We start from the raw sequence: 21,698 nt of genomic DNA on the forward strand, positions 1-21,698 counted from the left end.
ACTGACATCAGTACATTTATTAGGCTGGGTGGTGTTATACATGATGCTATGGCCAATGATTTTCAATGAGAGGCCCATCACAGCCACGGTGAAACGGCGCGGCTGTCAATTTGTCCTCCATCCTGTAGAGATTCATCGATAACTGAAACAATGCTAATTAAAATGTTCCAACAGAACATATAAATCTAATGAGATGTTAATCAATACTTTTAAAAATACACAAACAATGTCAGAACAACATCGGAGTATATGGTGCAGGCAGACGATGGTGGTCGTAGAGGGGGAGGAGGCGATGTAAAGGGAATAGAGTGAGGAGGGCAGTTCCAGTGCTATTTTCAGGGCCTTGCTGTTATTTCACTCACATGGCAGAGGGATTTGGACAGTGAAGAGAAGTGGATTTGGCCTCCGGGCAGAGTTGAGCTTTGGCATGGGCTGAGGAGGAGAAGGAGGAGGAGGAGGAGGAGGGGGAGTGAGGTGGCTGGAGGGGCTTGGTGGGCAGAACAGAGAAGAGGGTCAAGGTATATACGGTGCTCTGGGAGCGCAACTGTTGTCTAAAGAGGCCAGAAAATCATTAAACAGTCAATGAGTGTTTATCCCTCCGGTCAGAGCAAGCCGAACTTGCCAGTGTGATATTTATTCCCAGTTTCCATGCGGGGGTGCACGAGGGGAGTGGGGGATTACTTTTTAAAGGCTATGTCTAGGTTTTTGACTCTGCTGTAAAGCCACTCCTGTGTGAAGTACATACCACCTCCACATGCCTGCAGGTGGCAACTTATTATTGCATCTCTTTATATACATGAAGTCTGAAAGGTTCCAGTTTAGGTGTTTGACAAGCCAGACATAATACAGACTGTTTAAGTAGATGCTGAAGAACTTTAACCTGTTTCAGTCACTCGCTGCCATCTGATTTTGTTCCAGTGTTTGCATAACTTGCAGGAATTGTGCAATACTTCATGAGGAATGTGTAATAGGCTCGGTTTGAGAGCTCACTACAAGCCGCAGAATCCCACTATTTAATGAAACCCGTGATTGAGTAGTTGTCAGATAATAAACAATTAAACTGAGGAATATTTTTTTATTTAAAAGCTTGGCCAATCAGGCAGTCAGTTGCAGCCTTTTTATGAATCAGGGGGGCCTCATAGAGTCTTAATGGTACTGTGTGTGAGCAAGCTATAATAAGCACAGGTGCACCCCTGTGCCTGGGTTCTCCATCTAAACAAATAGCATACAGATGCATAATATACTGAACATTTGTTTGCTTTTGCAGTTTGGCACTACACTTAGAGGGCTGTGATATTAACATCACAGGAAAGAGCTGATTAGCTGGTCTCAGGTCAACCCTGCAGTCATTAAAGCACAGTATGTAATTTCTGCCACTAGGGGCCTGTCATTTAAAACAAAAGATGTAAATAGCGTGGGATCATGGTAGTCGCTGTCTTCATTGTTAATCAACCCCCATTGCTGATGGGAATCTCTCTTCGTGACCCAGGCAGAAGTGTAGGCGGACAAGCTAATGTTTTAAAGTTTATTTCACATTATGTTCAGCCTTGTTTGTCGACATCCTTTCTCACTCTATGACTCTCTCCCAGAAGTCAGCGACAGTGACCAAATAAAATGCACCCGTACCTTGAGCAAATCAAACATTTTTCTGGATTTCAACATGTTTGGAAAGTTAAGGACAATGTAAGCAGGGGCGAAAATCTGTAAGAGACAATTACATGAAATTTTCTCAAGACCAATTCTTGAGGGGGACACCAAAAGTAGTGCTGTAACTCTGCTAATGAAGACTCCCCCTATCAGCTAAGGATAAAATACATTGCACTGCTCACTTCTTTAATGAACACAAATTCAAACAGCTGCAAACCTTGGTAGATGTTACTGTGGCTAGCAAGCGAATGTCAGCAAACTGCTAACTAATATGAACAATGACCTGTATTTCAATGAAGTAAAAATTAAGATTGGTGACAGTTATAAACATGTTTTACTGTATTGAGTTGTAGAAATAAATAAATGTCGAACACAGCCTTTGTTTGAACAATGTACTGGAGGTCAGCCAACGACTCTTTTGAAACCTGAAAACGCACTTTAATGTTCCTATCATCAGTACAAGTGCTTTCAGTGCATATTATTATTGAAATTACATAGTGGTGTTTACACTGATATATTGTGGGGGAACATCATATTTTTTTCCAGGATGGGGGGGTCGTGTCCACCCTGTCCCCCCCAGGGATTTCCACCTATGAGTGGAAGTACATAACTCAACAGAATACAAAACAATGGTCCAGTCATTTTCGTGCATTTTAATGCAGAAATGTTACTTATTATATTTTTAATGCGAACAAGACTAAAGACAACCTGAAAATGGAATGATTTGCAGATTTGAAATGTTTAGGCACATTATTAGTCATAAGCAGTGTTTTACAGTAATGGCATTAGAAAAAACATGTTTTTTAAAAGACTACATATTTATTTTTGTAAGGAAATCCCATGACTGAGCAGGCCACAACTGTAAATATGATATCTATGAGGCTAAAACTAAGCCCACTGATGGGTGCAGAATGATGTGTGATCTTTTGTACCTGTAACCACACCTATAAACATGATCTTTGGCTGGTTTTAAGTTATTCTTGATCCCTTTTGCCATCTGCAGACTTCATTTTCCAAATATGTTCTAACAATTTTATTGGCATGTTCTGACCAGTACATTGCTTATGTGTACTGCTGGTTTTGGGAAAATGTCCACGTTTGGATGATTAACTTCTACTCTATTCTAGTCAACTTTTTTTGCTGCACTGTATCCAAAGAGTTTGCTGCACAACCACAATGAGCAAACCTGGGAGGACATGCCAAGATAAAACTGGAAAGAACATAAAAATAGTCAAACACAGACCAAACAAGCAAGTGCAAGGCTGGCAGAGTAAACACAAATAAGATGATCAGCTGTGATCTCAGACTCCAATAAAAGATGAGGCATTTAATCTCCAAAAATAATCACAATTCCTTGGCAAAAAATGAAATGCATCTTTCAGCCTTGGTTTTCGGATTTAGTGAGGAAAGTATCTGCAGATAAACACAATGATGTTTATTTAGAAATAAATAGAAATCAAGTAAGAGCATGACTGAAAAAAAGAGAGTTAAAATCAAATCAGTCACATTATTACAGCTGGGCAGGGAAGATGGTGCCACCATGGTACATAATCCACAGAAAAATTGTTAAATGAAACCAAGTTTGACGCACATAAAATTGAATAGGATCATACCACATGTGGAATAATTACAGTTACACAGCAAGTAACCATTTATTGTATCTTACTGAAGGTTAACTGAAAGCAGAGCATGGTGCTGAATGATACATACTGGCTGGATTAGAGCTCCAGAAAATCAGATTTAGGGCACCAGAAGATTTTTTTTAAATTCAGACAGCACGTTCTGTTCTTGGTAAAATCCAACAATATTTACTCCTGGGAGTCGTTCTGCCCGGTCAGCTCACCATCTAAAGCTCCACAATAGCAGTGGGGTTAGATTAAATAGATTGGGTATGGGTTAGGTTTAATTAAAATGTGAAGCTGGGATGGTAAACATAAACAGCCTCCTGTGCTGTATGGATTAATAGAGACAAATTGTCAGGTAAGCTTTCATATTTTCGAACACAGACGTGTCAAGAGCAGCCAGGCAGTGTAAAATCCTCCGCCGCCTGTCATAGAAACAAAATTACCCCACATTTCTGACAAACTGACAAGTAACAAATTGCTCTAATTAGAAACCACATTGATATTCTTCAGTACATGAACTCATTTGCGCATAAATGGAGTAGAAAAGAACATTTCTGTTTGTACCTCAGCTGATCTCAATGTTTCCTGTGCCATTTTAATTAATTTGGTAACAGTTTGATCTGTTATTTGTATAACTGCTTACCTTCCCACAATGTTTGTTGGGTTGAATACCCCTGGGGGTGTCTCTATTTGTTTGTACCTCTAATTAAATCTGATATGTCACTTGCTCTACTCGTGATGCTGCTGTGTATTTACAGACATCTATTTGTAGGTTTGCATGTGCCTGCCTCTATTTTTATTGCTTTTTACTATGTTCATCACCAGTCGCGACAGCATGGCTGGTATTGTTTCCAACTTGTGAGTGTGTGAGTTTGTGTGTGTGCATGTGTGTGCATCTGAGTGTGCCATCATGGCAAAATGTTGTCCCTGAGACACCTCTTGTCGTCACAATGGTGTCACAACCATTCAAGATGCAGTCACAAGACTTTACAAGTCTGAAGAAGGATGTTGTCTGGTCAAGGTCACTGGAAGTAGGACGGTAGGGGGTAGATAAGGGACCATTGGCCCCAGACTTTATACCCCTGACCCCCATTTGTTTTAAGTCATGAATCACTGAATCCCAGTTTCAGTCATAAGAGGTTGTCATCGATGACCTCATCTTGGATGACCCAGATGAAGGCCACAAGCTAAAAAGCATTATCACATAGGGCTTCCTTGCAACTAGGGGGCCCAGACAAAGGAGAAAGGAACATAAACTGTCTACATTGAATAATGATTAACATATATTTTAAATATTTTAAAAAATCTCAAAGAATCACAGATCTACTTCTCTTATAAATACATGACTTTGACTTTCAATTGCGCTTGAATACCGAAATATATATAGATAAGCTACAATATATACCTAACTAAATTAGTGAGCAGTATACTAATGATAATAATGATCATGTGCCATTTAAAACATTTGATTTGTTTACAAAATATAAAAATGTGTGTTTAGGGGGCTCCCAAATAGTCCAGTCTGTGTAATCTATCCATTTAATCAAGTGTTTCAACCTCTTTAGACTTTTTCCCTTCTCCATGCACCATGGAAAAAGGTGAAGTTGTGCCAGAAACTCCGGCACTGCGTTCCAGTTTCAATCATTCCTGTCCACTCCAAGACATTAGATAAAACTAGAGACCATCTTGCAATGCGATCACACTAGCCACGACACCAAAATTGGTGTGTATGGTGCTGGGGAACACATGACGTGAGAGAAATTAGTTGGTGAAACAGTGAACCATGTGAGGATGGTTAGGCATTTTGGGTAAATCTGCTACAGCTCACCTGTTTCACCAAACTCACCTCTCTCATGCCATGTGTTTCATTGTGCCACACACACTGATTTGGTGTTGCGGCTGATGTTATCCCATCACAAGAGGGTCTCTAGTTTATTTTGTTTCAGGCCTGTCCTTAAAATCACTGTGCTGGCAGAACCAGAGAAAAACCTCATGAAGATGGATCACACTCGCAGCCTGGAAACGCCAAACGTGATAATAACTCCAGCAGAAAGCAGGGACATGCTGTACAAAATGTGTGACATGTACACTGCACACACACACATACACACACACACACACACTGGAGATACTCCAAGCCAGCTCCAAAGACAGATTAGGAAAAACTGTGTAAATCTATCTCCCAAACGGGGCATCTTATACCATGTGACATTCAGTGGAGCAAGAGCTGACAAAAACCTCCCTGTTATGAAGGTAATTCACAGGCCCCTCAGGCCCCCTGCAGAGGATACCCGACCTGCTATAAAGCCCAAATGCATTCTGGGTATGTATTCAGAATAAATTCAAGCTGCAAAAACAAAAGAAACAGGCCACGGTACTATAAATAAAAACAAAGGGAAAAAAACAAAAATCCAACAAATATTGTCAATAAAAGTCTACTCCCAACACCTCTCTTTCATTCTACCTAATTCTCTCTACCTGCCAGGTGCTCTGGCAGTAATAAGCTGATACCTTCACAAGGGATTTCAGGGACAAACATCACTGTAAAAGGCGAGATATTCCATTAATCAGGATCACAGAGAGGCTTTGTACCGTCATCGCAGGTGTCCTGGTAATTCTGTCGAGGGGCACGGAGAGGCACTGCCTGTCGGTCAACACCCCACTTAACTCTTCACTCATCCCCCTCCATCCGGTTATATAACATACCATCACACAATAAACAGGTCCTGCTCACATGAACAGTTATAGTCACATACACCTGGGAAAGCTGCACTGGGCCAGCAGCTCTCGGTGTGTTGGTCATGAAGGGCGCACGTCCACCATCTGCTGTCCTGTTGGTGTAATTACAATTTAGAAAGACACGTAGATGATCAGAAATTGTATTGATTTTTTTGTTATGTGTACCTGCATCCAGAGGTCAGACCACAGACTTTAAAAAAGACTTTTCAGAATTTTTGTGAGTTCCTTAAAACTGGTGTTTTTTCTTTCTCAAACTCATTTTATTGATCTTCCTGTTGTTTTGATTTGTATGGCTTTTTACTTAATTCATAAAGATGTACACATTTTTCTGTTTCAGTCTTTCTTGTATGTACTTTTTTTTATTATTTGGATGACAATGAACTTTGTAACCAGGTGCTATAAAGTTTTGCATACTTTTCCAGCATTGTGGATGTTTAACTTGTCTGATTGAAAGAGGGTTTCTTCCTATGTGGATAAAAATGTCCCAAAAATGGTGCACTGAGCACTGTACATGAAAATATGACAGAAAAACAGAGGGACAGAAAGGGGATTACCTCCTCAGCTTGTTATCATTGCAACGTCAGACGCCAGGGAACCAATATCCATCTGGAATGTGTTGGGACAACACAGCGCACGATGAGATAATCCCTGAGAATTTAGAGGGAGAATCACACGAATAAAGAGAGAAGAGATATAAGAAAAGAAACCAAGAGGGAGAGGATTTGAGAGTCTTGAAAATAAAACTTCCTGAAACAAAAAAGCAGCAAATAAAAATTGTGCACTAGTTTAGCATCAGTGTTAAAGCTTGAACAGAAAGTTCACTGTCTAAATGCCGCGAGAAGAACTTATTGTGGTCCCTTTCAAAATGAACAGTTCTTAATTCTTTTACAGTGAAGAAATTCAGTAAAAACATGCATTCGTTTTCCGTTTGAAGGTTTCTCTCTCTCAACAGTTGTCGGTACACTTTCAATAAAACATATCACAGATGTGGGACTGTAACAAATTGTCATGAGAAGAAATGTTGTGGTCTGTTTGGTGGTATTTTAGGTGAAAGAGGTCTGGCTGAAAAACTTGTGCAACTCCTGCATCATTTTAAAATCACTACATAGCTCCTCTTGTCTTACAGTAAGAGAGAAATTGTGAAATAAAGACTGTATGCATTACTTTTCACAATGAATTTATATATATGGGAACTAGCCAGCTGGCTAACACTGGCAAATACAGAAATATTGATTAATGTGGGTCCTTAAAAATGAAATGAAAGTGTAAAACATGCCATACACTGAGTTTAAATCTGGTGAATGGTTGTATGGACATGATTACGGTGATAATTATAAATATAATCCACTAGATGGCAGCCTTCTGTTACATTTGGCCTTTTAAAAGGCTCATCCCCTGTTGACTGTGTGTGTGTGTGTGTGTGTGTGTGTGTGTGTGTGTGTGTGTGTGTGTGTGTGTGTGTGTGTGTGTGTGTGTGTGTGTGTGTGTGTGTGTGAAACTGAGGTGCTCATTTAGGATGAAAGCAAATTTAAAACGTGTCACCACTGAGGGACATCAAATAAATACCAATCACTGGCAACAGGATGTGGCAGGCCGCAGAGACACTGACAGAGAAAAGTCTTCTGACGCAGGACTGAGATTTAATAAGGCGATGGAAACACTGAAAAGATGTGAAGTAAGGATGGTTTGATAAGTGGGAGACTTTTTAAACTTTGATTTGGAGATTTCAGTGAGTTAAAACAAAGATAGGCGTGAAAAATGACAACAGAGTTGTGTGAGTGTGTGAGGTTGACAATATATGGGAGTGTATATGTGTGGGTGGGTGCGAGGAGGAAAGTGGAGTGGGGTGTCGGAGATGTAGCAGGTGTAAGACATGGTGGAGGCAGAGACAGAGGAGGACGTGGCAGTAGGGCAGTGATTTAATTAGCACCCTCTACCCCCTCCAGCCCTTCACTCATAGCATCAATAATGCATGGCCCCTTGTTTCCACTGCCATAATTAATCCTCTCTTACTATAATTAAAAGCCAAAAATCCCACAAGATGGTTCAGCTTGGCCAGGCACGGGTTGGGTTGGCACAGGAACTGATGAAAAACTCCAGAGCTTCACACACACGCACCCTGTGGACCGACCGACAGACAGACAGACAGACAGACAGACAGACATGTTGACAGAGAGATCAATAGTCAACCCAACTCCAACACAAGCAGAGTGAATGAGGCATGAAGGGAAGCAGAAAATACGTGGAAAATGTGACATGCAGGCAAATTAAATGAATGAATTTGACACATGGAACCGCTCCTTGAAAATGTGCTTTTTGTGCATCGTGTTTGTGAATGACTGAGAAAATGAGGGAAGAGCGAGCCAAGCACAAATCTACCAACCTCACTTCCACTCCCTAGAAAAGGAGGATGGATGTACAAGTACACAAACACACACACACACATGCACACACGCACATACACATACTTACACAGGCTCCCAGATGAGGTTTGTCTCCGCTGCAGCCAAGCCAGACGAGAGGGAGAGGTGGAGCTTTCTGATGCTGCAATTAGGACCACACTGTCTGGGCGAGCAAACAAGAATGAATATTTCAGTCCGGAGATCTCCATGGGTACCTATGGTGGGGGCCTGGCACACCTACAGGCACACACACACCCACACACACATAGACAGATACACAATTTATCACGGCTGCCAGGATTATTCACCTCCCAATCACAGATGCCACAATTATCACATCAGTATCACTGCGTAAGCGATGCCAACTGTTATGCTCATTGAATTATTGTACATGGTTTACAATATCAGTATAAATATGCATCAGTAGCAGCAGTCATAGTGCGTAGCTGATGGTTTCTCCTTTGTGAAAATAGGTGCATCCAAGCTTGGCCACCTGCCAGGAAAAGACACAGTTGGTAGAGCAGAGGTCATATCACACATGCAACCTAAATTTCTTCCCCCCTCTCTCTCTACCTTCCTCAGACAAAGAGCACTCACCTCGCTCAGTCACCTCTTCGGGCTCTTCAGCATTTTTAGATTTCACTTCAGAGGCTCCACTGTGCACCTCCTCCTCCTCCTCCTCCTCCTCCTCCTCCTCATAGCACACACTCACACACAGGACTTGTACAATGGGAGCACTCCCTCTGGTGTGGGTTCATTGTCGATGCTCTGCGCAGCCCTCCTCCTGCCCCTCCGTCCTCGGCCCCATCTCCACTTGATTTATCGCTCTAAAATACCACTGCACTAATTAGTCAAGTAATTAATTAATAGGCATTTGCATTTGTGCATATGCAATTAGGGGGCTGGAGAGAGGAGAGTGCAGATGGGGTCCGGGAGTCTGGTGGGGGTGGGAGGGTCTGTGTGTGTGTGTGTGTGTGTGTGTGTGTGTGTGTGTGTGTGTGTGTGTGTGTGTGAGAGAGAGAGAGAGAGAGAGAGAGAGAGAGAGAGAGAGAGAGAGAGAGAGAGAGCTGTATTTCAAATTTGTGCCAGCAGAAGTTTGCACTTCTTCCAGAAAGACAAGTGAAGTGCAGGTCATCACCTCGCATGTCTGACAGTGAGAAAAGGAGGGGTAGGATGACAAAGGTGTGGAGGTGTGGCTTGGTGACTTTGAGAGTCATTGGGTGTCATTTGACCATGGAGGAAAAAACAGTGATGGAGAATTTGATATCTTAAAGGGAAAGGGCTTCAGTTTTTGCATTTTGATTACATGCATTTAGCCAATGAAAAAGCACAGCAGGTGGCCCTTACTTAAGACTAATCCGTGTACAAACAGGATGTAAAGTCATTCTAAAATATCATGATTCCAAACAAGCTCTCCTCCAGCGTTTCAATATCAGATCAAATCCTCCCTGATTGGAGTCGCCTCTAGCCCGGCGCTGGCTAAAGCCACGCTGTTGACATTTAGCATTTATTTTGGCAAGGTGACCTGAAGGTTGTTTGGGACTTGTTGAGAAGCATCAGCTGAGGTAGGATAGGGCACCAATTTGGCGAGCAGCAAAGATGCCCCTCAATTCCCCCTCCACACTCGCAAACACACACACACACGCTGTCACAATCACCCCACCATGGTTTGGGGTAGTGCCAGGTTACCATCCCCTCATCCCAGAAGGGATGAGGCACATTAGTGAATGTGCGGCATCACGGCTCCCTAGCCACAGCTGCCACACTACTGGCGACCCCAGGGATGACCCCGCAACCCCCCAAACACTCCCTTAGTTGTGGCTGCGGAGGAGATGTAGGGGTGATCCAGACCCAAGGACATGATGAGCTTCTATCAGCTATTTCTCAGCCTCCAGGTCCCTGTTCCCTCAGTCCGGTGGGTGTCTTTGTGCCAAGTTGGACTTGGTGGTCATAGAGCTAATTTCTCCCACATTAACTCCACTAATGTCTGTAAATAGAGAGATCGCAGATCTAGGATGGACACAATGCCGCAAAGCAAACACAGTGAAGGGACCAGGATGCTGGTGGAGTGGAATTCTTGCATCCACGATGCTGATGTGCCAGCATGCCTCCTCCTAAATATTGGGCACCGCTGCCAGCTCCTACCAGCACCAATTCCCTGTCATCTACAGCTTCACCCCCCCTTCTTCCTCATTTTTCATACATCCCTAGTGAGCCTGCACACCTGGGTCTCTCTTACTCTCTCTCTCTCTCTTACCCTTCCTCTTATTGTCTCTTTCCCTCTGTCTCTCTGATGCTCGCCCCTGCAGGCTCCCCTCGCTCGGCACTGAATGCTGGAAACACCAGCAGCAGCTCTGGCAAACATCACACATTCGGACACAGCAACCAGTAAGCATTTGATCTTCTCACTCAACCACATGAGCACCAGTCCACACACACACAGCAGAACCCTATGTAATATTATACCTCTTAATCTGACTCATTTGCAGCTTTGGCAAGTGGGTCATCTGCACCCGGTTTGTGCCCACAAGAGTCAGAACAAATCACAATTGGTTTTGGTTGTCGTTCCTCTGAATACATTGATGCATAATTTGATCCAATTAGGTAAATAAATAAACAATATGCCTTCTGTTCCACCGCCTTAATGCACTTATAATGCATCCCCATCCCCCTACATCAACCCTGCTTCTGAACCTGAGATGTGATGGAGGGTAAACCCAGCAACTAAACCCTGTTTACCCACCTTTCATTTGCTGAAGAGTTAATTGATGTAATGTTATAATAGGATCCACACAGTATCATTGTGTTATCTCCTTAAACTGATGGCTTGAACATGAGAATAGAGTCTTTTAGAGAGGATAATTGATTAATTGCTTGTGTGGATATGATTTTAAAGAACTTGTTTGCCTTTACTGTATTGTCACTGTAGGCATATAACACTACAGTAGACATTACAGAGGTGACCTCAAGGAGTAACACTCAACATATATGTTGACCTCAATATGCTTAATTGTGTATTTACCTCCTAAAATATCCCTCAAATCTTCCTCCTGGTGACTGCTGGGATGTCTGCGCAGCTCTCCTCTAAATTGCATTAATCACTGACGTGTGAGTTTGGCAGGTGAACGACAAAAATTCACAGGTCTGATTAAAAAAAGATAGCCTACATCCCTTGAAGCAGCAGCACAGGTCAACAATGATGAGTTTTGTTGTTCCACCATTTTATTTTCTCCCTCTCTCTTCTGTTTTTCCTCCTTTTTTTCTGGCTGTGTGAGCTCTAGCGCGGTGACAGATGGCGGAGCCCTCCTCCTCCTCCTCCTCCACCACCACCACCTCCTCCTACCTCCTCCTCCTTCTCTCTCTCTCTCCCTCTCTCTCTCTCTCCTTCTCTCTCTCTCTCTCTCTGTGTCTCTCTCCCCCCGCGGGCAAATCTCTCCGAATGCGGGCGCATGTCAATCACCGGGCTCTCATGTGATGGCTCTTGCCGGTGACGTGCCAGCCATATGGGCGCTGGCATCACAGCCTTAGCTGGTATGTAACCCCGTCCCCGGTAGCTCACGGTTGCCACACGCGCACTCACTCACTCACACACACATATACGCACACACACGCATGCATGCATACATGCTCACTTACTCACTCACGTATACACAGACACGCCAAGACGCACGTCCGTTCACAAGCTCCGGGTATTCGGAGAGCGCGCATTTGGAGAGGAGAGGCACCCCTAAACAACCCAGCAGTGAGAGAGAGCTGCCTGCGCCTATACGCTGACAGGGAGCGTTGGTTCGCTCACTCGTGCGGTCCCTGAAGATGGTCTGAAACTCAAGCGCGTGTGTTTTTTTTGTTTTTTGTTGCCTCCCATCCCCTGCAAGGAGCTCGAGGTAAGTTGGAACATAAACAACAACACTAGCGAGAAAAAAAAAACACATTCTGGATGCTGAAGTGCCTTATCCAAAATGGAGGATAAATTAATCTGATAAAAAGATGAACAGATGTGTTTTAATTCAAGGTGTTCATCTGTGTTTTATACAGTTCTCATGTAGTGCCACGCGCCAGTTTTAGGTGAATTAACGTGTTTTACAGTTTGTTGAGTAAAAGGCTTATTATCTCCCGGCATGGATCCATATGGAAATCTAGTGTACAGCTTTTTTGTCTGTGTCTGTGAAGCTTTGAAATCCATCCTAACAAAAAAAAAAAAGATGTCATAAATGGACACACAAGGCACTCGTTTTAGTAGATTTCAGTCTGAGCGCGCTCGCATAAATACCTCCTCACTCCCCCGCGCTCCCTCTGCGTGCCCTTCAACTTTTGACATCCAAATCTACCTGGATTATACCAGCTAAATCAAAAACACCCCGCTCGAGTCAAAAAGGCAAGCGTCTCCGCTCCTTCCAGGATCATTTACAAGAAGCAGTCCTGAGGATTCATCGGAGCGGCCCCCCCAGCCACCCACCCCTCCTCACGGCAGCGCTGTAAATAGATCATATCGGACGCTGATTTGATTTAGAGATTCCTGCGTCTGGACCTTGAATCAGAGAAACAAAAGACAACGCGGTGTGAGACTTTTTCTGGAAGATTTCGATATCGGGCCCATCAGAGAAGGACGCTCCTCGAGCTTAATGGGAGATGTATTGATGATTTTGTCGATGATTTTCCACGTTCAATCTCGGAGCAAATGAAAGGGTGGGACAGCGCCATTGACTGTGACAAGCAGCGTGCAGCGTGATTTATCTCTGTTTGTCTAGTTTTATCTTCAACAATCTATCTCGACACAACGTTGTCTCAGGCACAGGCGTCGTTGTTGTTACAGTGGAGGGGGGGGGGGCTTTTTGCGAGATTGGATAATTGTGTTTGGCGAGTTTTTTTTTTATATTTAACGAGGGCTAAAAGGATACAAGCGATTTCCATCTGTGAAGGGTTATCGCCGGGTAAAAAAAAGTGCTTTGAAATCATGCACTCGTGCATACAGAATTATGTGTGAAATCTATTTCGTGTAAGCTGCATGGTCTGTTAATTAAACGTTGTTGTGTTTTTTCTCCTCTAATTGAGCAAACCTCCTGAGCCTGAGATTTAAAAACTAGATTTTGCCCCTGGCACACCCCCCGAGATAATTAACCAACCATCACAGCCTACCTTAGCAGTCTATCTGCTGCTGCACTATAATAATAGATGGGAAGAGGAGCATGTGAGGGTTAGGGAGGAAGTTATTAAAGCTGCCAAAGATCACCACGTCTCTCTGAAGCTCTTTTTTTTCTGGGATGGGACAGCATTTACTAATCAAGTGGTAGGCTGTTCAATTTACTTCTATTTTAGATTCATTAATACGCACGTTTTCTTTATATCTAATTATTTCTAGTTAATTTGTTCGATTGTGGTTCTTTATAGATTAATTTTGAGGTATTTTCTAGAACATTTTACAGCCATTTTTAAAATATATTATTGTTATTATTATTATTACAGTTGAAATAACATCAATAAGTGTTTGTTTTTTCTCATTTTTTAAGGTTTTATTTTTTTTATCTAGTCTTTCTTCTTGTGATGTTGCTCACAGGCCATGCTATTTAAAGTGCCTTTTTACAGCTCCAGTCGGAACACGTCTGTAAGCCTTAATTTAATAATCAGCGTGACTTTAAACGGAGCTACAGCCGATCAATTAAATAAAAATCCCTTTCGCCCCCTCTGAGGAGAGGTGTATGGTGTGGATGAATAGTGCTGGAATGCAGCCAGAAGTGTGTATATGGGCGTCAGGAGGAGTGAAAGTGGGGGCCCCCAAGGGACCTGTAATGTGGCCCCTGCCGCTGGGACCCGCTGCGAGAGGACGCGACAGGGCACACGGATGACAGCAGGGAATTAAATGGGGATCCGTCTGGCTGTAACCCAGCGCAAAAAGCTTTGAGAGCTGATTTCTCTCGTATTTTATTTCACCACAAATTTACACGATTTGTCCTTTAGGCAAAATCAACGACTCGGGTGTGTTTTTAACAAAAACTTACAGTATAGATAATCAGTTTTTAGTAGCCTTACAGCTTGAAATTAATTTATCTTAAATATTCGTGCGTAATAGTGCGTTTTACTGCTACGAAATCATTATTTGCTTATTGCACATCCACATCGATACTGTGTGTGTTTGTGCTCGTCAGGCCTCATTTTCGATTTCCTTCTCTCCTTTCCAGAGCCACAATGTTGACGAGGCTTTTCAGTGACCCCTCACTGCTCCCCGACGTGCAGAAATACTCTGGCTGGGCGGAGGACAGCGATGGCGACTCCAGCAAGATCAAAGACGAGGACCAAGACACCCAGGACGAAATGGATGGATCGGACCTGAGAGGAGACAGCCGGACGCAATCCGAGCATGCTGGGGAAGACGACGAGGATGATGGGATGGAGGAAGAGGACGACGGAGAGGATACAGAAGGAGACAGGCCCAAGAAAAGGGGCCCCAAGAAGCGCAAAATGACCCCGGCCCGGATCGAGCGCTCTAAGATGCGGCGGGTAAAGGCCAACGCACGGGAGCGGACCCGCATGCACGACCTGAACTCTGCGCTCGACAATCTGCGTAAAGTGGTGCCCTGCTACTCCAAAACGCAAAAACTGTCCAAAATCGAGACGCTGCGGTTGGCCAAAAACTATATATGGGCCCTGTCGGAGATATTACGCTCTGGAAAAAGGCCCGACCTCGTGGCCTACGTCCAGACGCTGTGCAAAGGACTGTCCCAGCCTACGACCAACCTGGTGGCGGGTTGCCTGCAGCTAAACTCCCGTAACTTCCTCACCGAGCAGCAGTGTCCGGACGGGGGGAGGTACGGGTCCGGCTCCTTCTCCATGCATTCCTACCCCTATCAGTGTGCGCGTCTCTCCAGCCCTCACTGCCAGCCGGGTTCGAACTCGCATCCGTTGAGGACGCACGGCTACTGCTCGACTTACGATTCAATGTACGGTGGAAGCGGGTCCCCTGAGTACAACAGCCCTGAGTATGAGGGGCCCCTCAGCCCGCCCATTTGCATCAATGGCAACTTTTCCCTGAAGCACCAAGGCTCCGCGTCCCCCGAAAACGAGAAGGGGTACCACTACTCTATGCATTACTCCGGCCTGCCTGGCTCAAGATCCACCGGGGCCCACAACCTGGTGTTTGGCTCCTCGGGGGCCCGGAGCGGCATTCACTCTGAAAACGTCCTGCCTTACCACGACATGCACTTACACCACGAACGGGCCCCTCCCGTGTACGATGAACTGAACGCGTTTTTTCACAATTAAACTGAGAAACCTATCGTGCGTCCCCTTGCAATCAACAATCTATCCACGGCACACTTTTTGACGAGCTTACCTGCCAGGAATGAGGCTTTCTGGAGAGATGTTTCACTCATTGTCATTAGTGTTTCCTTTAATTTAGTCCGTCTTATTCTTTTGGTTTTGCTATAGTCAGGGATGTAGTGGAGGGTAAGCCACCTAACCCACAATCTTATGTCGAGCAATGAGGCTCTTAAAGCTGAAATAAATGGAAATCTGATGAAACAAATCATATCAAGATGTGTGATGATGAGGGAATTTCAAAATATTAACGTTTTTGATTGTGTGATTTGTGTTTGTATCGGTGGTTGTTCGCATCCTGATGACTGTTTACCCACTTATACATTTACCACTACATCACCGGCTACAGCTGCACCTTGACATTGGTCGGTGATTTTCTAATATGAAATTGGGAACAAAATCAATGAACAAGCTGATGCAAATCACACTTAGCGCGCGAGATTTTTGGGGAGGTTGTGTATTTATGGAAAATGATGAAATCGTAAAGAACCGATGAAAAATGTGCACGTTGGGTCGTTTTAGAAGAAATCTGTTCTCCAGCAAATCAGTCGTTTCGCATCTATGCAAAACCCAACGAGACCACAGAGGGAGGCGACGAGGCCTGGAAAGACACTGTCTGCTTCATCAGCACTGTTGCTGCTGCACGCACGGGTGCGCGCAGCCTCACACGCACACACACACACACACACACACACACACACACACACACACACACACACACACACACTTTGGAATTAACACCCAACTAATCTGACAGTGGCTGAGCTGCCCAGAATGGTTTAACTTCCAAAAAAAAAAAATATATCAAAATAGAATGAAATCAGACATTTTTCACATTTTCTTTTTTACTCTTATTTATTTATTCATATTGCCTTTATTCTTCTGATTGAGCCTTTGCACTGTATTTTGATTTTCAAATTAAATTTTGGTTCAATATCTTCGTTTTGATTTGCAAAGCTATGTTATTATTATTATTATTATTATTATTATTATTATTATTATTATTATTATTATTATTATTACTGCTGCACGTATTTATTGTGTTGTTTTTGTAATTAATGTTAATAGTCTGTGGAAATTAAGGGATCCCATGTGTTGCTGAGCATTTTTTTCATAAAATTCAAGTCTTTCAACTTTGTATTCAACCAACTGTGTGGTAAAATAAAATGAATAAATGAGATTGTGCTACTCGATTTTGTTTCACACTAATCTATCATCCTTGAACTACAACATTCAATAACTTTTCAGTAACACTCAGTGGAATTCGGTTTGTTTATCGGATTTGAACAGCATTTGTATTTGAAGGATATTGGAATAATTAAAATATGGAATTAGGAAAATGGATTAGGAAAGCATTAACAGGCACCAGGCTTTTTTTATTGGACAATATGAGGGATGATCATGCCTTGTGCCACAACCTGCAGGAGCTCCTCACAGAGCCTCGGGGCCTTTATACAAAGTGGGACAGGAGGGAGAGGGCAGTGTTGCCTCTCTTCCCGATGAAGTAAACTGGTGCCAATGCGTCATTTTTGCTTGGCAGAGCCTTCAAATTTATAAAACAGTCTTTAAAAATGTATGAAAATGATTTAAATTGCAGGATTAAAACAGGATCTGGTGTAAATTTCGATTCAGTGACTGGAGAATAAGGACTGGTTAGAGTCTGGACACCCTGAGTAACAAATGCAAACTGATGACCTGCGCTGCGTTCAAGGTCATCGGGATGATAAAGGAGGTCTGCTTCAGACTCTCTTGACCATTTAGACAAGATGTGGTGGAGAAAATTCGTTTCAGCACCATGGAGAGCTCCTCCAGCCGAGATGGGATTTCAGGCGGTTTGAGCTTTAAATCTGGAAAAATCAAAATGATCCAAACATAATGCAATCTACAATCCATGAGGAGCTGGTGGACACATTTTAGGAGTTATTTTTAGATCCTATCCCTCCAGAACATGTTGGATTCACACCAGGTTCCGTCAATGCATAAGTAATGAAAGAGCATTGACGACTATGAGAGAGGGCAAATCAATGCCACGTAGAGACATGAAAATAATAATAATAATAAAGACCTTCATTTTTTTTCGATGGCTTAAACTCTTACATTTTCGATCCCTGCAGATAAGTGCTCATTTAATAGTCCTACTTGTTGAAAAAAAAGCGATTTCTTTATCTTTGTATTTCTTTATCTTAAATAAAATAATGGACTTTGCAGCATTGCTATGACAACGGGCAACACCGCTTACACAGCATTGACCAAATCTAAATATTCGTCTTTATTTCCACCTTTCGACGATGCATTTAAACATCACATATAAATTATGAAGTCGACCCCCCTTTTACATAGTTTCGCCTGCTGTAACTTTAAACACACATCTCATATTTATGTCATACAAGGATTCATCATATGGCATTATAAATATATGGACTTATTTATCCGGGGCTGTTTAGATCAATTAAAACTGCAAACATCACACTCTCACACATTAAAGGGAAGGTTAAAGACGCTAATGTGTTTCCTTAAATATAGAAATATGAAATGTTATTTGGAAAAAAAAAACAACTAGTGACCACACGCGCACACACACACACACACACACACACACACACACACACACACACACACACACACACACACACACACACACACACACACACACACACACACACAGTGCAAGGGGCAGCCGTTGCCACCCCGGCTGGGTTTGGAGCGCTGCCCCGGGACCCATATGTTCCCCAAAATGTCCTGGGTGCTCTCTGATGTAGGGACACACACAGGCTGGCTATGGGTGGCGATGATAATGACCAGTATCGATACTAATATCAATATCAATCTGCAGCAGCTGAACTCAAATTATTTCATTATGTTATCTAAATTTAAAGGGCGTAAACTTCAGCTGTGGGTTTCAGTCAAGGACGCCTCAATACGAATCTTGTCGTTTTCATTAATTAAATCAAAATGGATTATAGGATTATAATTTGAAAGTTTTTTAAAAAAAAAAGAGGGTTTTCTGGAGCAACTGACCAAACAATTTGCAAATATTATTTCATTTCACTCACAGTCATCTGTAGCCTACTTCCACCAGCTTGTCCCCTGGAATTTAATCTCTGTATCTCTGCAGGTTTTAAAGTTTTGTTGGTAAAGGAAATGTGACTGTCATAATTAGCAAAAAGTGAAAAAAGTTGACATAAAATTGTTGCTTTTTTAATTAGTTTCGGTTGAAAACGTACAACACAATAAGCACGCGAGGTAAGAACATGAGAGGGTCATTTTTAACCAACTGATCAACACCTTTTGGAGCATTTAATTAATCTCGTATTGTCTCTTGACGCCCTTTAAAAATAATGTGTAAGATGAAAACATGTATTTTTCGAAGATATCTTAAATCCAAATTTAAAAATCTGATTTTTTAAGTGAGTCTTCACGCAGCACTTGTGGGATTAACGCATAAATATCAGCTAAAATACTGACATCTCGTCTGTAGAGCTGGCGGGATGTTTGATATTATAGTGCGTGAAATATTTGAATCATCCTTAACTTCTTCTAAACTTCATGAATAACTGGCAGTGTTTCGTTTTTTTTATGATTTTTTTCTTCTTCTCGTCCTTTAGGTTCAATTTAACACAACTACCTTAAATTACACACCACATGTTCTGTTTGGCAGGTGAGCGCATTCATTTAGGAGGAGTCCCGGCTGGGAATCAAACCCGCACACACCGAAGCACTACAGAAAAAACCCAAAAGCTTGTGTTACACTTTTGTGTTAGTTTCAGGCCTCGATTTTCTTTTTGGCTTCATCAGCAAAGAAAAAAAAAGTTGCATGCATTTCTGCAAGAGCCAGCCCAAAAGTGAAGCCAGTGGGAGAGGGCATCTATCAAAATACTCCCCTCCACACACACTCACACACACACACACACACACCACCACCACCTCCTCTTCCTCCACAGTCCGGAGTGTGTGTGTGTGTGTGTGTGTGTGTGTGTGTGTGTGTGTGTGTGTGTGTGTGTGTGTGTGTGTTAGAGAAAGAGAGGCTGGCAGGCTGGCGGAGGAGAGCCGTGCCAAGTCCCTTAATGTTCCCCAGCAGCAGCACCAGGAGCTCCGGAGAGGACAACCCAGTGTGCGCGCCAGTGTGCCAGTTCACCGGGCCAAAGTGGCACTGCTGGGAGGAGTCGATGTTTCTTTCCTAATTTTTGCAGCATCTGTTCATTATCCAGGACGTTTAAAAACGAGAGCGCTCATCCCGAGTAACCCTTTGCCACACGCACAGACACACACACACACACAGATACACACAACAACAGCGAGGCATTTTTTGTGAAGACTTGGCCTATGAATATGCATATTTCTCTCTCATGTTATGTTGTACAAGAAGACTGTGTTGCATCCAGTTCTTACATGTGGTAACCTTGCAACGAAAAAGACACACACTGAAGAGAAAACGCCAGAATGTGGATTAAGTTTTATTATAATTATGTTGTTATTAAAGCAGTGTTTGTTTTTTTACTTTTGAAGGAAAAACATTCAGGTCAGTAAAAAAGGGCAAATTTGCTCATTTGACAATCTCTGGTCTTCTGTAAATCATTGATGCAGTGAAAGCTTTTTATTTTTAGTCAGACACTAAGCTACATGGACAGTGTGTGTGAGAGAGGTTGTGACATGTCATCACATTTTAAAAGGGTGCATCATCAAATTAAGACTTTAATTATACGTCAAACCTTCATGCAGTAAATGTAAAAATGAGTTAATATGTTGCATCTGAGATTTTAGCAAATATGCAGGAATTCACAGGTGGTTTTTTGAAAATAATCAGGTGAATTAAACTTTACAGAATTATTTCCATTATTTATGAATGAATCTTTTATTACCTTATTTGCAATAATTTATAATTTTGCAAAATAAAAGTCTGATTTGCATTTGCAGCCAGTCTTCTTAACAAGAAAAAAAAAAAAAAACTTCCAGTGACACTCTGTGCTGCACTCAGGATGAAAAGTGAGTGAATGAATCTCGCTGTTTAAATTATCATGTTCATGCCCACTCTTTTTCTCACTCAACTTGGTGGAGGAAAAAAAAAAATCAAGAGTGTTTGTCCGACATAACAGTCAATAGTGCGATTATCAAAATGTCACAAGTACTATGGTGTGAATTCCAATTAACGTCTAGCTAAAATAATAACCGAGTGTAATCTTTTCTCTTTTTTTGCAAAATGCAGATATCAGATCATAAATATGTGGAGATGAAGGCATTAAGGATTCGATGCAGAGAGAGAGGAGGGGGAGATAATCTGATCAGGAGATTGTGAGCATTTGCAATCTGTCTGGTGATTAAAAGAACAAACCACGAGGCAAAAACGGACACAGATTTGATTTATAAACACACCGATCACACCTGCATTTTATCGTTTATCTCCACAGAGCTTCACCTGTTAACTTCTCTGACACCAACTAAAATGTTCCACATGTGCACACAGAGGAAAACAATCGTGCAAGTCTTCGGCCATCCTCTCTGCCAGACTGTGTGCCAGTGTCCCCGCGTTGCCAGACAAGGGAGCGGGCCTGTCACTGGCAGTCCATTCAGAGGAAATTCCACAACATCTGTTTGTTATCACACAATGGGGCACGGTGCAGCACGGGCAGTGGGGCAGAAGACGAGGCAGGAGCTAAACTGAGAGTGTGCTACCGCTGGAGGTCCTGCCAAGGGAGAAACACGAGGAAGAGGAGGAGGAGGAGGAGGAGGATGTTGAGGGGGTAAAGGGGGCAGGGAGGAACCGGGGTAGAAGAGGGGGTGAAAAGACAGAGGTGGAGATCCGGGTGAGCGCCAGGTAGGTGTCAGGCCTTTGGCGGGTGGCCAGATAGCTTTTGCCAGATGTTGACGTGTATGAGAGGAGAGGTGTTTGCTCAGAGAGTGAAGTCTTCTCGACCTATCCGAGGCCGTGTTTCCGGGATGCTCGTGAGGGTCCGGCGGAGGCGTTGCTGCCCCCTGT

At 42.9% G+C, this 21,698-nt stretch overlaps 1 protein-coding gene across 1 annotated transcript; it reads left to right on the forward strand.

Moving 5' to 3' along the window:
- The first annotated feature begins 11,856 nt into the window (after positions 1-11,856).
- Positions 11,857-15,670, forward strand: LOC141019905 (neurogenic differentiation factor 2-like). The gene is made up of 2 exons (XM_073494931.1): positions 11,857-11,948; positions 14,592-15,670. The coding sequence occupies exon 2, from the start codon at positions 14,597-14,599 to the stop codon at positions 15,668-15,670; it is 1,074 nt and encodes a 357-aa protein (XP_073351032.1). The 5' UTR covers positions 11,857-11,948; positions 14,592-14,596.
- The last annotated feature ends 6,028 nt before the right edge of the window (positions 15,671-21,698 follow it).

This window comes from Pagrus major, chromosome 23, assembly GCF_040436345.1.
Source record: "Pagrus major chromosome 23, Pma_NU_1.0".
NCBI lineage: Eukaryota > Metazoa > Chordata > Actinopteri > Spariformes > Sparidae > Pagrus > Pagrus major.

Coding starts and splice junctions, on each gene's coding strand:
- LOC141019905 (XM_073494931.1), top strand. CDS start 14,597: ATGTTGACGAGGCTTTTCAGTGACCCCTCACTGCTCCCCGACGTGCAG.